The sequence below is a fragment of the Molothrus ater genome, chromosome 5, assembly GCF_012460135.2.
Source record: "Molothrus ater isolate BHLD 08-10-18 breed brown headed cowbird chromosome 5, BPBGC_Mater_1.1, whole genome shotgun sequence".
NCBI lineage: Eukaryota > Metazoa > Chordata > Aves > Passeriformes > Icteridae > Molothrus > Molothrus ater.
Window position 1 is genome coordinate 13,922,761 of NC_050482.2, and position 15,512 is coordinate 13,938,272.

The 15,512-nt window shown below is 42.5% G+C and overlaps 2 protein-coding genes across 5 annotated transcripts; one reads left to right on the top strand and one right to left on the bottom strand.

Annotated features, from left to right (window-relative positions):
- The first annotated feature begins 743 nt into the window (after positions 1 to 743).
- On the top strand, positions 744 to 12,339 carry RINT1 (RAD50 interactor 1). Of its 2 annotated transcripts, XM_036401081.1 has the most exons (14): positions 744 to 992; positions 2,040 to 2,235; positions 2,399 to 2,640; positions 2,807 to 2,980; positions 3,058 to 3,207; positions 4,469 to 4,625; positions 6,411 to 6,521; positions 6,704 to 6,929; positions 7,518 to 7,655; positions 8,414 to 8,613; positions 9,827 to 10,041; positions 10,723 to 10,903; positions 10,987 to 11,105; positions 11,682 to 12,339. In XM_036401081.1, exons 2-14 carry the CDS (start codon positions 2,059 to 2,061, stop codon positions 11,893 to 11,895), a joined length of 2,304 nt encoding a protein of 767 aa, XP_036256974.1. In that variant the 5' UTR covers positions 744 to 992; positions 2,040 to 2,058; the 3' UTR covers positions 11,896 to 12,339. The 2 variants fall into 2 exon arrangements, with proteins under 2 accessions (XP_036256974.1, XP_054370880.1); XM_054514905.1 differs by lacking the exons at positions 744 to 992; positions 2,040 to 2,235; positions 2,399 to 2,640; positions 3,058 to 3,207; positions 4,469 to 4,625 and having other exon boundaries at positions 2,898 to 2,980.
- A 219-nt stretch (positions 12,340 to 12,558) lies between these two features.
- Positions 12,559 to 14,341, bottom strand: EFCAB10 (EF-hand calcium binding domain 10). 3 transcript variants are annotated; one of them, XM_036401085.2, is made up of 5 exons: positions 14,156 to 14,341; positions 13,880 to 14,044; positions 13,515 to 13,599; positions 13,084 to 13,144; positions 12,943 to 12,980 (listed from the first exon to the last, which is right to left on the bottom strand). In XM_036401085.2, the coding sequence occupies exons 1-4, from the start codon at positions 14,253 to 14,255 to the stop codon at positions 13,099 to 13,101; spliced, it is 396 nt and encodes a 131-aa protein (XP_036256978.1). In that variant the 5' UTR covers positions 14,256 to 14,341; the 3' UTR covers positions 12,943 to 12,980; positions 13,084 to 13,098. The 3 variants fall into 3 exon arrangements, with proteins under 3 accessions (XP_036256979.1, XP_036256977.1, XP_036256978.1); XM_036401086.2 differs by lacking the exon at positions 13,084 to 13,144 and having other exon boundaries at positions 12,559 to 12,980; XM_036401084.2 differs by having other exon boundaries at positions 12,559 to 13,144.
- Between the last annotated feature and the right edge of the window lie 1,171 nt (positions 14,342 to 15,512).

Here is a 15,512-nt window from a genome sequence, read left to right on the forward strand (position 1 = left end):
TGCTTCCTTTGCGCCTGTCCCTTGCCCATTGTTGGCGGGGAACGAGCCGGCCTTCCTGTTGGAAAAGAAAATATTATGCAGCTGTTCTAAAAAGACCTGGCCTATTCAACCGAGTGCAAAGCCCGTGTTGCAATCCTGTCGCCCGCCACGGCGGCTGCGAGTGGAGGGGCGGGGGAGGCCGTGAGGGTGCAAGGCCGCGTCCCTCGGAGCTCGGGCCGGGCCAGCCCGAGGCCGGCGGGCTGTGGTTCCGGCTGGGCCGTGTCCCTGTGACCATGGGCCGGGACAGCCCTGGAACCGGCGGGCTGTGGTTCCGGCCGGGCCGTGTCCCTGTGACCATGGGCCGGGACAGCCCTGGAACCGGCGGGCCGCGGCTCCTCCGGGCCGTGTCCCCGGGAGCACGGGCAGAGCCAGCCGGCGGGCCGCGGCTCCTCCGGGCCGTGTCCCCGGGAGCACGGGCAGAGCCAGCCGGCGGGCCGCGGCTCCTCCGGGCCGTGTCCCCGGGAGCACGGGCAGAGCCAGCCGGCGGGCCGCGGCTCCTCCGGGCCGTGTCCCCGGGAGCACGGGCAGAGCCAGCCGGCGGGCCGCGGCTCCTCCGGGCCGTGTCCCTGTGAGCACGGGCCGGGGCAGCCCCGAGCCGGCGGGCGGGGAGCGGGGCCCCGGGAGCGGCGCCGCGCCTGCGCCCCGCGCTCCTTCACCCGCGGCGCTGCTGACGCGGCGGGGGCGGTGCCGCGGCCGCCGGGACCCGCGGGGAGCGCGCTGAGGGCTCCGGGCGGCGGCTCCCGCACCCTCCCGTTCCCGCGGGGCCGTCCTGCGAGGGGAGGCGGCGGCTCGTCGGCCGCGGTCGGGGAGGAAGGGCTCGCCGAGCTGCCGCCCGGCTGAGGGGCTGCCCGGCCGCCCAGCCCGGGCCGCGGTCGGTGGCGCTCCGCTCGCAGCCTCCCGGAGCCCGCAGAGCCTCCAGCCGGCCCTTGGAAGGGCCCGGCCCTCTGGCCCAGGTGGGTGCTGAGCCGCGGGGCTGAGCAGGCAGCTGGCGGGAGGGATGCGTCCACACACCTGTTCCTGTCTTGTGTAACCCGATCCCTTCCACTATGTATGCAAAGAGCACCGTTTGGTTAGTTTTTTTCCTGCTGTATAATGTTTACATTGCTGCAAACAGGAATTTTCTGCTCTGCTTTCTGTATTCGATTATTCCTCTGCAGCACTCTTGGTCACCCAGTTTGTTCTGCCTGCTGCTCTCTATTGCCTCTGCAACTCAGGCTCACCAGCTGTGCCCCTTTCTCGCTGCTGTTGTCGTTTTAATAGGGATTTTAGCTTAATTAAAGGTAGTAGCAGACGAAGTGCAAGTGTATCGGGTTTTATTTTCAAATAGTGTTTAGAAAGTAACACGAAGAAGTAGAGGATTGAACTAGCCAAACAGTTGTCATTGTTGCCTTTTTTGTTTCGCTGTGAACATCCTCTCACTGTCAGGTTTCTCTGGATGCTGCCAAATGTGTGGATCAGCAAGTGTCTTTTATGTTATACTGTGTGTGGGGGGTTTTTTGGTAAATATTTCAGTGATGTATTTGCTTTCCAAATTATTTTAAGGCCCACATGGGTACTTTGCTAGTAATACAATTGTCATGAGTTGGTAACTCTGAAATTTCCTAAACTTGTGAAAAGGGAAAGTGGAACATTATCTTCCTTAGCATTTTACATTTTTTTTTAGTTTTCATTACATTTTCTGTATTATATATGTAGGAACTACATCTTTCTTGAACTATTTTAAATAAAATTCATGCTCTTGGGGAAGGAAGAAATTAACAGATGTGTTTCTCTTCAGTAGTTAATATATAATAAATCACCAGTTGGATATGTCAGCAAGGTTTTGTCAGATCTGACTTAAGCCAGCAAATTGTCTCACTTAAGACAGTATAATTCATGAATATGGTATTTCAGTCTCAGTTTAAATTGAATTGCCCAGCTTTCATGGAGTTTTGTTCCTCAATAGATAATATTTGCTTGTTCTGTCTCAGTGTCTGGCTAATTAGAAGTCATATACTCAGTATTGCAGAGGAAGAAGCCATGGCAAGCATTGCTGTTAGAAAGAAAGAAGTCACTAGAGATCTAGACCACTGTGATATCCCATACTATGTTTCTGAATTTGTGGAAAGAGAACTTGGAAATGACTATGATTCCCTGGGGAAGCTAGACAGCCTGATTGAAAAGCTATCTGAAAACAAAAAGCATTTAGAAGAACAGGTAAGCATCTTTCTGTTTCATTTTTTTTCTTCTTCTGAACACACTGTATGATTGATTGAGATTCTAACTAAATTAAATGTATCAGTGGGCCTGATATACAGTGGCACTGCTCTACACAGTGCAGTGGTTTTATGTCTGCCTTAACACATCTCCGTCAATGCAGGTACTTACAGTTTCGTCAGAAGTCCCTAAAAGAATTCAGAATGCCTTAAAGAATGCAGAAGATTCCAAAAAGTCTCTGAGTCAGCTTCTGGAGGAGGAAACTGTTCTGTCAGAGTCCATCAATAGCCACTTGCTGCAAGCTGAGCCCTGGATGGAGGATCTGGATGTGCTGATAGGTCAGGTGGAGGAGATCGAGCGACACCTGGCCTACCTCCAGTGGATTTCTCGCATAGAAGAGCTCAGGTAGTTCTGAGTGCTGTATGTATGTTCTGAGAATGGTGACCTGGTTTATCCCCTTATTAAAATATTTCAAATTCAGGAAAGTTTTGTCTTTACTTTTCAATATCTGAATGATTCTTCTCTGTTATCATTAATGAATACTTGGCCTTGTGTTTTTGGTGTTTTATAGTGATAGCATTCAGCAATATCTGATGACCAACAATGTTCCAGAGGCAGCCAGTACTCTAGCATTCATGGCAGAACTGGATATTAAACTTCAGGAGTCATCTTGTTCTCATCTTCTTGCTTTTGTGAGATCCACTGTTAAATTCTGGCATAAAATCCTTAAGGACAAATTGACAAGGTAAGAGAGATACTGTGACTCCCTCATCTTTGTGTTGTTCTGTCAGTTGGTGTCCAAGTGCTTATTTTGTGTTGTAGTGACTTTGAGGAGGTGCTGACACAGCTCCGCTGGCCCTTTGTGGGGCCACCTCAGTCCCAGGCATTTGGCCTTGCTGCACCAGCCAACGCTCCTGAGGTGTACAGCAACCTGGAGATGCTGTTCTGTCAGCTTCTGAAACTGCAAACCTCGTATCCTTTAAATTCTTGCAGTGTATTTTAGCAAGAATAAAAACTGTTAGAGATGCATGTCCTGAAGAAGAATTATTTTAAATTTTATTCGCCCTAAAGACAGAAGATAATTTATGTTACTTTGTATTAACAATTGAATGTTGTGGGGATTGGGTTTGTTGGGTTTTTTTTGGTGGTGGTGGTGGTGGTAGTGGTTTGGTTTTTTTTGTTTTGTTTTGGGTTTTTTTTTTGGTTTTTTGTTTGTTTGGGGTTTTTTTTTTTGGGGGGGGGGGGAGTTGGCATTTAGAAACTGCCAAGTGCCAAAGTTGTCCTTTTTGTCAGTAGCAACATTTTAACTCCAAGTCATCAGATCCAATGCTCTCATGGTAGCTCACAGTTTAGGTTGCATGAGGATTTGGTCTTACACTGTTTGGAATCATTACCCATGCATGTTAATGAAAAAATGGTGATGTGTGTTTTATTAGACACAGTTAATTCTTTTTCTTTTATAGCCTTATGTGAAATAACCTTTAATCACTTTAATATGTCCCACCCCAGAAAGAAAAAAAGGGAAAACATACATGTCTTGGAAGGAGACTTTACAAAAAGGGGAGACTGCAGGAGGATTTCTGTTGTGCAGCAATCATAGTCTGCCTTTGAGGTTGCTCAGAGGGCACTACTGCTCATTCTGTCCCTGATTAATTCACAAAAAATCAGTTAAAACTAAAGCTCAACTAAGCCTTTGTGTATGTGTGTGTCTGTGTGTGACTGTGGCTTGTGGCTGCTTTTTTTTTTTTTTAATCACATAGTGGAAAGATGCAAGGCAATTGTGCACAATCCTGAGTTGGTAACAATTTTGGTTTGGCAGGTTTGGCTCACTTAAATCCATTACATGAAAATGGGAAATCATGTGTTGCATTTATTAATCCAGGAGTCTTTATCCTCCTTTAACAAATATGAATAAGTGTGTCTCTTGGACAGCCACTGTGTTTGTTTCTGAAAATGTTGCTTTGTTGGGTTCTTGCAAGTTTCCTAAATCAAACAGACTTAAGGGACATATATTGTCATTGAAAAAATAAACCCTAAAGGCCTGAGTTATATTTAATACTAATAAAGTGGAATATTTTGAGTATCTTTTATAAGGAATTGTATTGTTTTCATAGTACTGCCTTCAGTCAATAGTGTAGAACTAAGCAGTGTTCATTTTTATAAACCTGTTCTATTGAAATGATGGTGCTGGGGTAATTCAACACTTACATCCATCCTTGACTGTCAATCTTAGAGATGAGCTGTTAACCAAACCCAAACAATTGCCAGAAAAGTACTCTTTACCCCCTTCACCACCAGTCATCCTTCCAATACAGATCATGCTGAATCCTCTTCAGAAAAGATTCAAGTATCATTTCACTGGAAATAAACAAACCAATGTCCTTAACAAGGTATGGGAGAAAGTGGTTTGACATTCTTAAATTGCTTTGTAAGCAACCTCTAGATTGCTGTGTTTAAATTGTATAGATTTCACATTTTCCAAAATTAGGACTCTTCAAAACAGTGCAGTTCTTGTGCCTATCTAAGTGTGGACAGACATCAAGATAGCACTTGGAGACCTTTCAGAGACACAGGCATTTTCTCTGGGTGAGGCAATATTTTTCACTTGCCCAGACTCCTCATAAGGCATCATTACAATCTTAGACTGACTCCCATCTGTTCACAGGTTTTGATTAATTTCCTCTGTCTTGTTGCAAGTGGTTTTGCACTGCTCTGTATTTCTTGAGCTCAAAGGCTGTGACTTTGATTTTTGGCACTGTGTTTTGCTACCTTCATGTAACTGAAAATGTTGGATATGAAATGTGATTAGTCTAAAGATACTGTTAAATAATTATTTTTTTAATGGGTTGAATTTTTAAATTGACATAAAAGAAGAGATGCTGAGTTTATCAATTGGAAACTGACTCACTTCTTGTGTGAATTGCCTTCAAAGACTGAGGATTTTTATCTGAGAATTACCATTGGAATAGGTTTCATTGCATTAATGCCACTGCAACATCTGGAGGAGAGTTTAGGAGCTGTTTTGTAACAGTCCAGTTGCACAGGTCTGCTTATGATCACCATCTTGTGTAAATCTAAATACATTTGCAATCTTGACAGATGCTACTACAGATCTTTTTAAAATACTGTTGTGTATGCTAGTGGGAAAAACATGTTTTAGATATGAACAAAATTATTTTAAAAGCAAATGGAAAATTTCTGTTGAAGACATTGAATTTGCCAACAATAGGTGAACAGCTATTTTAAAAATAAGAACCTATTAAAAAAATGTTACAGGGAATCTAGTGTCAGGTCAGAAAGATATTTCAACAGGGCATTGCTGAAATTTGGTTTGGGTTTTTTGTTTAGTAATTACTTGGGAAATGCAATAAAGAAAATATCAATGTAAAATATTTAAAAGACAGCAACCTGGACAAGATTAACAGTATTTCAGAGGAGAGGCTCAGAGTTCACAATGACCTTGCCCAGCTGGGGAAGGACTGTCAAAAAAACTCAACAACCCAAGCATGATAAAATTAATGAGACAAGTGAAAATGAATACAGGGGTGAGAAACAGACACACAGAATGTGAGTGCACCTCAGCAGAAGGTTCTTTAGCTGTCGGCAGTGAGGAAACAGGAGCTGCTTCCAGTTGCACTAACACTGAAAGAAGTTCATCAAAACCTGCAGCCCATACTTTTAGGTGTGGAAACTTGAAAAAGCTTAAAGGCATTAAAATGTGAAATGAGAGGGTGATAGATTCCCTGCTTCTAGGGGGAAGGTGGGGCTGAGGTTAGGTACAATAACAATAAAGTAAGAGCAGAGCTTTTCTCCAAGAGCACATCCTTTTTGTTGTACCAAGAAATAAGGGCCACACAGGAGAACAGGAGGAAGTATATGGAGCAGAAACAAGGCTCTCATGAGTGAGAAAGCAGTAGAGAAAGGAGAAATAATAATGTAACTTTTGCTTGAGAAACACAATATTTGTTACATTTAAGACAATGCAAGTCCAGAAATATTTTTCTGATAATGCTTTTATATAAATGAAAGTTAAGTAAAACAGAGTGAAAGAGTTGTGTGACCTGAGTTCATGTGGGGGAAGAGAGTTGTATTTTTAGAAATTTGTCCTAAAATACTAGTAGCACTTGAGTAAATGTTTGGATGCATTTAATAATTTCTTTTCCTTTTTAAATAAGCCTGAGTGGTATTTAACACAAGTACTTATGTGGATTGGAAATCATTCAAAGTTCCTTGATGACAAAATCCAGCCAATACTGGACAAGGCAGGATCATCAGTAAATGCTGGGGTAAGTAATGAAATGGATTGTAAATGTGAATATAAATATCAAAGTCAGCTTCTGATAGATATTTGGCCTATTTCCACTGAGATGTGTACGTGGTGAGACTTAGTCTAGTAGCAGTTTCTTGTGTACATGTTTGCACGTGTCAGTACTTCCTGTCTCTGACATTCACTTCTTTCCTTCCAAAGCTTGAATTCTCTCGTGCTCTAGTAATGCTGATTTTGGAGAAGTTGGCTGCTGATATTCCCTGCCTGTTGTATGATGATACACTCTTTTGTCACCTCGTGGATGAGGTCCTTCTATTTGAGAGAGAGTTATACAGCGTCCATGGTTATCTCAGCAGCCTTCCCAGCTGCATGCATATTCTGTCAGAAGAATCCTGCTTCCAGAGGTGGCTAACAGTGGAAAAAAAATGTAAGGCTTCCAGTGCATTCTGTTGGCCTTTATATTTAACAGTCACAAAGTATGTGTCTACTTACACAGCTACCCTTCTTAAACAGGATAAGTCACTTGGACAGGGCTACTGCCAAAAACATATGTATTTTTATGCTCTGTAATTATTCTGAATAAAAATTGATTAGGTTTCAACAGTGCCTCTGTATTTTGTGGAACACTTGTCCCTGAGCTGTATGCAATCAAGTAGGCTTAGTTTTAGACAAATGTTATGTGTGTGCAGACAGAGATGGACTTTAAATTGAAATAAGGGCAAGGTATTAGTTTTTGAGAAATGAAGAAGAAATATATTGGAAAAGAGCAAGCCCAATATTAAAAAACAAAACCAACCCCCCAATCAATTCTGGCATTTAACTCTGCTAACAGTGTTGCAAATAGATATATTAAAGCTGGTTTTGTATGAAACAACTTGTCAGTAATTTTTTATAAACTGAAAATGCAAAATTTAACTTACCAGAGATAAGGCTTTTATGTTAGTATACTTTAGAGGAGCTTTTGTTAGACTTTTTTTTAATTAAAAACTTAACTTATAAGTTTTTTGCATTTCAGTTGCTCTTCAGAAAATGGACTCTATGCTTTCTTCAGAGGCTGCATGGATATCACAGTACAAAGATATCACTGATGTAGATGAAATGAAAGTTCCAGACTGTGCTGAAACTTTTATGACTCTCTTGTTAGTTATAACAGGTAATTATATCTATGGGCATTGCTCTTGTTTGTAATGAGCAGTAAAAAACCTTCAGCTAACAGACTTCTTTACTAAATAGTTTACTAAATATTCATTGTCAGCAGTAGTCACCAAATAAACGTGCAAAGCTGTGATATTTGCAGTTTAATAAAAACTTCCTGTTCATTTTGTATTTTGGACACTAACTCATGCATGAGTAATCTTGACCTAGTGACATGTTTGCAAAATAATAATTATAAATATACATTTGATATTTACCATATTCTCTCATAGTTGGCAGAATATACTTTGTTGCAATGGAGTAATAAATCCTAATAGTTCTTTTGAATCTGTATCAATTCAGAAGCTATTAAGTAACTTCTCTTTTTTTGCAACAGTACATAAGAGCGAATTTGTTATTTGTTTTCAGGAGACCATTGCATCTCCAATGGCTTTGTCTTTCTCGGTGTGAGGATGCTTTAGGGGCCATGCTGGAGGGTGTGGTGTTATCACACATTGCCTCAAGTGTTAGAGTACAAACTGCTCGTGGAATCAGGAGAGGGAAGAAAGTCTGCATGTTTAGCTTTTGCATGGGCAGTTTCCCTGCAAACATTGAAATATTGGCTGTTTTAAATACTGACAACTAAATACTGACTTTTTGATGTTCTCACAGGCATGAGGTGGTGCATGTATGTACCTGATGCCTGTGATGTTTCTTTTTGAAAAGCTTTTATTTAATGTTGAAAAGCCTAAAACCATTTTATTAATGTCTTTCCAGACAGGTATAAGAATCTTCCAACAGCTTCCAGAAAACTCCAGTTCCTGGGCCTACAGAAGGAGTTAGTGGATGATTTCAGGATACGATTAACTCAAGTGATGAAGGAAGAGACAAGAGCTTCCTTGGGATTCCGATACTGCGCAATCCTTAATGCTGTTAACTACATAGCAACAGTGCTGGCAGACTGGGCTGACAATGTAGTAAGTAAAAGTAAATATTCTTCTTTAGGAAAAGAATACTTTAAAATGGACTTGGGATGTTTGTTTTGTAACAAACATTTTGTTTTCAGTGCTTTTTGGGTGTATTCAGGAGAATTAATTACTGAAAAAGTAGAATGAGATATAAATTTGGATTTAGTAAAAGATGTATAAATAAGGACAGGTTACTGTTTGAAGCCTAAGCTGTCAATTATAAACTTTCTAGGGAAATGCAGAGAGAGCCTGGGAAACGGAATAACCTGAAGAGACCAAAAAACCTAGTCTCTTTTACATGCTTTTTATTGTAAAAAAAGGTGAATTGATTTTGAAGATCTCTGAACCAGAGCAGCAGCCTTTGCCTGGTGCTTGAACTCTTCCCATGGCAGGAGAGCCTAGACAGATCCATGTGTGTATCTGTGTTGCAGCACAGTTCAGGTGTGGCCCAGAAAGGCCACTCACTGATAACTGGGAATTAGTGACTGCTGTACAACAGCCTGGTGGCAGCACGGCCTAGTGAGGAATTGCAGCTTTTCTGCAGCTATTGCTGCTGAAGGTCAAAAAACCTTTTACACATGGAGCGTGCAGAATAAGGCATTGTGTGGGCTGTGGGCTGCCTCCAAATTCTTACTGTCTTCACAGGAAGCTGTGGCTCTAGCAGGGGATAATCTTGACTTGGTAGGATAGCAGCCTTCGTGTTGTTTAACTGCATCTACTAGTGTTTTGATCTGCTTAAAAGCAAAACCAACAAGCTGTTGCCACAATGTCACATTGATCTCGATAAACTAAATTCATTTTCTTGCTGTTGTCAGCACAGTAAATTTATGATTCAAATGAATAATCATTGCTAAATAATTACAATTAAAGTTTATTTTTGCAGATCTTAAGGAGACCAAGGTAGGGTATTTTAAAAGCATGCTGCTGTCAATCTTAAAATATCTTTTCAGTATTTCTTTAGATCTCTTCCCTTTACCTATCTGCTGTTGTATCTGAAACGTGTATCAGTTCCATCACTACGATTAAGCCACCATGTTTTGTTTTTCAACTAAATCAGGACCACAGGGAAGGACAAGAAAGTGTTTTTAAAATCTTAAATTTTTAACTTTATAAATGTGCCAGAGGAGAGTGTTTTCTACAACTGTGTGAACAAAGTACCAATGAAAAGTTCAAGGAGCAAGATTATTTTCTGTGGTGTTCCTCTCTGGTTTTGTTTGCCTAGTTCTTCTTGCAGCTGCAGCAGGCTGAGCTAGAGGTCCGTGCAGAAAGTGACACCATGAGCCAGCTCCAGCTGGGACAGCTGGCATCCATGGAGAGCTCTGTCTTTGATGACATGATCAACCTCCTGGAGCGCCTCAAGCACGACATGCTGACACGACAAGTAGATCATGTCTTCAGAGAGGTCAAAGATGCTGCAAAGCTGTACAAAAAAGAGAGGTGATTCTGTTTATTTAATCTCTTTGCATGTTACAGGATTATTTCCTGTTAAAAATATTGAGGTAAGTAAAGGCAAGAATAGATAATAGGCAGTAATTTTTTTTTCTGGAGTAGGAAAGCTGCAGGGTAGTAAGTTCTGAAAAATACTCTTTATTCTTACCTGGGGACAATTGTCATGCTATGTTTTCCAAAGCAGTTCCACAATTAGTAGATGTATTAGTTTAAAATCCTATGAAATATTCTGGATAGTTCTAGATTTCTATTTTGAGCAGGAATTATTGTCTTCATAGTGGTATTGAAGATTTTATGCAAAATGGCCTGTCATGACTGTTCTGTCTTAACAGACTCCTAGGGCTTCTTGAATATTTTCTTCTGAGTAGAATTTCTGAAGTACTTAATAAAAGGAATAGAACTCAACAATTTTCAGATTCGATGGGGTTCCCTAGAATGACATGTTCAGAGATTTATAACTAAAGCATGAGTTTAATATTAAATGAAATTCAAACACAGCATTAGACTGATAACTTTTAGATTAGAAATGGGAAAGGATTCTCTGGAACATTGTAAATGGGTAAGATTTCTTTTTAAAGGGTAATTTGAACTTTGTTGTACTTTGTTGAACTCAGTTGTTGTAACATGAATAATTTCACTCTAATGACTGCAGTGCAATGGTTTCTTTAGGTGGTTGTCTTTACCCTCCCAAGCAGAGCAAGCAGTGATGTCCTTGTCGAGCACGGCGTGCCCGATGCTGCAGACACTGCGAGACCGTTTGCTGCAACTGGAGCAGCAGCTCTGCCACTCACTGTTCAAAATCTTCTGGCAAATGCTTGCAGAGAAAGTGGATCTGCACATCTATCAGGAGGTGGGTATCAGTGTGACCTGTGCAGCGCCCTGTAGGTGTCAGTGACTGGTTCAAACAGCAGATGCACCTCTTTGTGTTTGCAGATCATTATGGCAAATCATTTCAATGAAGGAGGAGCAGCACAACTCCAGTTCGACATGAGTCGGAATTTGTTCCCCCTATTTTCGCATTACTGCAAGAGGCCAGAAAACTACTTCAAGCAGTAAGTAGGCAAACTTCTGATCTACTGGTATCAGAAGGGCGTGTCTAGAGATATACAAGTGTTCTACTTAAAACCAAGATATTTTCAATTAATTTTGATCCACAATTTAAATGTGTGGATCATTTATGTGTCTGATGTTTTCAACTAGGAAAGTGATTCTGCAGCATGAACTCACACAGCAACAGGCTATGGCATGTGTCTTGGAGTATTTTGTGCAGTCAGGATGTCTAGATAAAATCATGGAAGGAATATTAAGAGGCACAAACTTCTGAATCTGGGGCCAAAGAAACTAGTCAAAGATACAGTTACAACTCAACAAACTGTTGTTAGAAGGACTACTTTACTCAGAATTGCCTTGTGGGGCAGTCTAGTTGCTGTCAGGGATGAGAAGCTGCTACTTCATTTCTGGTTAGTCTATTTCTCTGGCCCAGAGTGTCCTAAATAGTCCAGCATCAAAATCCTCAGCTGATTGGGGGTGAAATCTGAATATTTCTAAACCAACATGGAGCATGGAAGGGTTTTTTGTTACACTTAAATTTCTGCTGCTTACATTAATCCATGTAACTTTTCCTCTAGCATAAAAGAAGCCTGCATTATCTTGAACCTGAATATTGGCTCTGCTTTGCTTCTGAAGGATGTCCTGCAGTCAGCTTCAGAAAATGAACCATTAAAGCCCAGCCAGCCATCTGCAACAGCAGCACTAAATGAACTTGGAGTTTATAAACTGGCTCAAAGGGATGTTGAGATTCTTCTCAGTTTGAGAGCTAATTGGCCAAATACAGGAAAATAAAGACTTCTTCAGAAATGGTTAATAACTTGGTCTAGATTACTTATCCCAAGAGAAAGCAAAGCGAATATCTTGTAATATACTTCTTTCTTTCATTTCTATATGCTGAGAGATTGTTTTAATTGAATCTTAGGCCTTATTCTATACAGTTCAAAGAAAAAATTCAAAATGCTACTACCTTGGTGTTGAACTGTGCAGATCTTATTTTCCATGGCCACCTTGCCATTGCATTTGGAAGCTAAAACTGTTCATCTCTAAGGAATAGTCTGCCTTGTCTGCATCATTCGAAGGAACAGAGTATTTACAGTATAAATGCAGTTTTGTACAACGTGGGCTAATGTTCCCTATGAACTGCTCAGTCTTGAGTTAAACACAGATGTTTTAGATCTCCAAATTCCAGATAATGGATGTTCTGTATTAAAATGTATATAATCAATGCAGAAGGAAGGAATGTGTCACTGTTTTCTTCATACAAATTAAGATAGTCTTTTACAGAAAAAACAATAGCCTAATTTTTAAAAAAAGTTTCTTCTTATAAATTGAACATTGTGTGCTAAGTTTGAAAATACCACTTGGAAGTGCTACCTGCATGTGGTCATTTACATGTGGACATTTGTCATAACTTGTTGGAGTTGTTTTTTCCTTAAAAATACCTGAAAACCAAAATGCAGCACAAGGCCAAAAACCAACTTTATTTTATTCAGTGCTGATGAGCCAACAGGTAACAATCCTTTACTGTAAACTATGACCTGAAGGAGGAGACTCCAAAATACTATTTCAGTTGCAAAAGAGATCTCTACTTTTTTTTTTTAAACCATCTAATTATATTAAGAAGAGCAATTCTTAACTATACTCCCTCCAGTGCCTGCTGGACATGCACATGTTCTTGTCACTTGTCCTCTTCAGCTGATTGCTCCACTGAAGGGCAGGGAAGATGAGAAAAAGAGAAAAGAGAATATTGCTTAAAATCAGCTCTTCACAGCTGACAAACCAGAAGAAAAATTAGGGGAAGATGCCTGTTTTTAATATATACAGCAGACCACTGCTGAAACTAATACACAGACCAGCTCTCCAGCATCTTTTTCTTCCTAAGACAGAAAAAGAAAATCTCTAGTTAGATAATGAGGATAATTAGTTCCTTACATTTCATCAATTGCAACAGTTACTAAAAAATTGCTCCTAGAACCATACCTTGACTGTGAGGAATTATTTGAACTCTGAACCTATTTCATCTCCAGCTGTGCTGCCACCCCTGACAAAGATGACAACAGGGTCTCACTGTTCCACATTTCTAGATCAGTATTTTAACCCTGGGCTGCCTGATGACTTCACTCTGACCTGAGGGGTGGGTACTGTGAGAGGATCCTGAAACTGAGGTAGTGGAGGGCATGGAGTTCAGTTCACCTTACAGCAAGGCAAGAAGGTCAGGCACTAAGTGACCTCTTTTTAAATCTTGCAATGCAAAGTGACACAGTCGAGCTTAAACTAGCAATTAAACCATCTGTTAATTATGTAAGCTTTGTAAATAAAAAATAAATCTCAGTAAAGTATCTCCTATGTATATGCCCCCCCCAAAAAAAAACCAAACCAAAAACCAACACCACAATTTCAATTAAACTTACATTCCTTCCTTGAATTCATGCAGTGTGATCTCCACATCATCTTTTAGCTCTAAATCCTCAGTGCTCAGTCCCAAAGTTTTAAGGGCTAAAGTTAACAAAAGAGAATTTCTTATGCGAGTTTTTAGAATGACAAATTTAAATTTAAAGGTGCCTAGATCTAATAGAAAGTAAATGTGTGAGGATAACAACATGTAACTTAAACTAGGAAACTTAACCACTTGTAACTTTTTTCAACTTTCCAAGTTCCAGGTTGTGTGGGCAGCTGTGTGGATCATTTTGAAGTATACAGATGGGTAACTTTGAAGTTATTTGAACAGTTCTGTGCAAGGGAACAGTTTGGTGTGGCCGGGTGCGGGCGGACGCACCTTCCCTGTACTGCGCGGCCCGGATGGAGCCCTGGCCCAGGACATCCAGCAGGCTGAACATGGCCTCCACGTTGGCCTCGTCCATGAGGAACGGGTACTCGCCCTCGGCTCGCCTGCCAGCCTTCACCCGCTCCAGCACCTGGATCAGGAACTCTCGTGGCCGCTCTGCAAGGGTCAGAGTGCCCGCGGGCACCGGGCCTCAGCCGGGGCGCGGAGGCCGCGCAGCCCCGCCGCCCCCGCCGCCCCCGCTGCCGGCGGGGCCGGGCCTGCGCGCACCGGGCCGGTGGAAGAGCAGCAGCGCTCCGAGGCGGTGCAGCAGCTCGGGCAGCCGGTGCCGCCGCAGGTACTCGCGGCTCTGCTCCTCGCCCGCCGCCATCCCGCGGTGCCGGGGCGGCGTGAGGGGAGCGGCGGCGGCGGGAGCGGGCACGGGCGGGACGAGGGCGAGCAGAGGAGCCCGCGGGACGCTCCACTTGTGCAGCGGGAAGGGAAGGAAGAACTGAGTGACTTTCCTGGAAGTCGTCACGGTAGCACCGGAACAGCCACGCCTCGCTCCCCGCTGGGTTCCGGCTCTGCCTTGGTTCGTGGGGAAAGCAAATGACCCGCGGTCGGTCCCTTGTAACACCTATGCGGGTGCTGAGGGGCCCCTTAGTCCGGAGAAGACTCACGGTATCCCCCTCAATGCATGTAAATGTCTCAAAGGGCCATGCCAAGAGGATGTGTCAGACTCTTCAGTGGTGTCAGCGACAGGACGGGTAGCACTGGCCATAAAACAAAACACAAGAAGTTCCACCTCAACACGAGGAAGAACTTCCTTACGTTGAGCGTGGCAGAGCACTGGAACAGGCTGCCCAGGGCGGTGGCGGAGTCTCCCTCTCCGGAGACATTCCGAACCCGCCGGGCTGTGCTCCGGTGTCACCTGCGCCAGGCGACCCTGCCCTGGCAGCGGGGCTGGCCGGGTGATCTCCAGGGACTGCGATTCTGTGTCCTCACCTCCAGCCACGTCTCCTTCCACCGGCGGTTCCATTTTCTTCGCCTCCCACCGTTCCCAGGCACCAGCCCTGGTTCATCCCCGCCCTGTGAGGGGCTGCCAGGATGTTCCCGGTGTTCTACACCCGTACGAGGGGCAAAACCAGTGGCCAGCAGCTGAGAGTAAGAGAGTTTACATTTTAAAGCCATTATTGAGTCTTGCAACATAGCCTATACAAAAGAGAAGAGACATCAAAGAAGCTTTTGACTGTACTACCCACTGCTAGTAGGAGAACCATAATCAAGTAAACCATCCCACTAAAAAAAAAAAACAACTGAGGAAATCTACAAAGATATAGCTATCTACCATGAAATAAAATCAGACAATGATAAATGAGCATGTAGTAAAGCAGAATATTCCTGTGAAAAGTCTAGTGCTAAATATATTTAACTATTTGCCAAAACTAAAATAGCACAAGACATTAATAGAATTCACTTAATTTTTTCTTAGATAAAGTGGGAGAAAGGCAGCATCTGCAGAGATTGTACAACCTGCAGAGATTGTACAACCATGTGCTGTCTGTATTCTCTGTTATTTTAAACTGACTATGCTACCTGCTTTTAGTCTCAATTAAGGTTAGAGGAACTGTAGGTTTCTAACAGTTGC

Excerpts from the sequence above, each read along its gene's own strand:
- RINT1 (XM_036401081.1), top strand. The coding sequence starts at position 2,059 with ATGGCAAGCATTGCTGTTAGAAAGAAAGAAGTCACTAGAGATCTAGAC. Across the intron at positions 2,236-2,398 it reads AAAAGCATTTAGAAGAACAG|GTACTTACAGTTTCGTCAGA; the intron begins GTAAGCATCTTT and ends CCGTCAATGCAG. Across the intron at positions 2,981-3,057 it reads CTTAAGGACAAATTGACAAG|TGACTTTGAGGAGGTGCTGA; the intron begins GTAAGAGAGATA and ends TTTGTGTTGTAG.
- EFCAB10 (XM_036401084.2), bottom strand. The coding sequence starts at position 14,255 with ATGGCGGCGGGCGAGGAGCAGAGCCGCGAGTACCTGCGGCGGCACCGG. Across the intron at positions 13,600-13,879 it reads GGCCGCGCAGTACAGGGAAG|CCCTTAAAACTTTGGGACTG; the intron begins GTGCGTCCGCCC and ends TGTTAACTTTAG. Across the intron at positions 13,145-13,514 it reads CATGAATTCAAGGAAGGAAT|GGGTGGCAGCACAGCTGGAG; the intron begins GTAAGTTTAATT and ends CATCTTTGTCAG.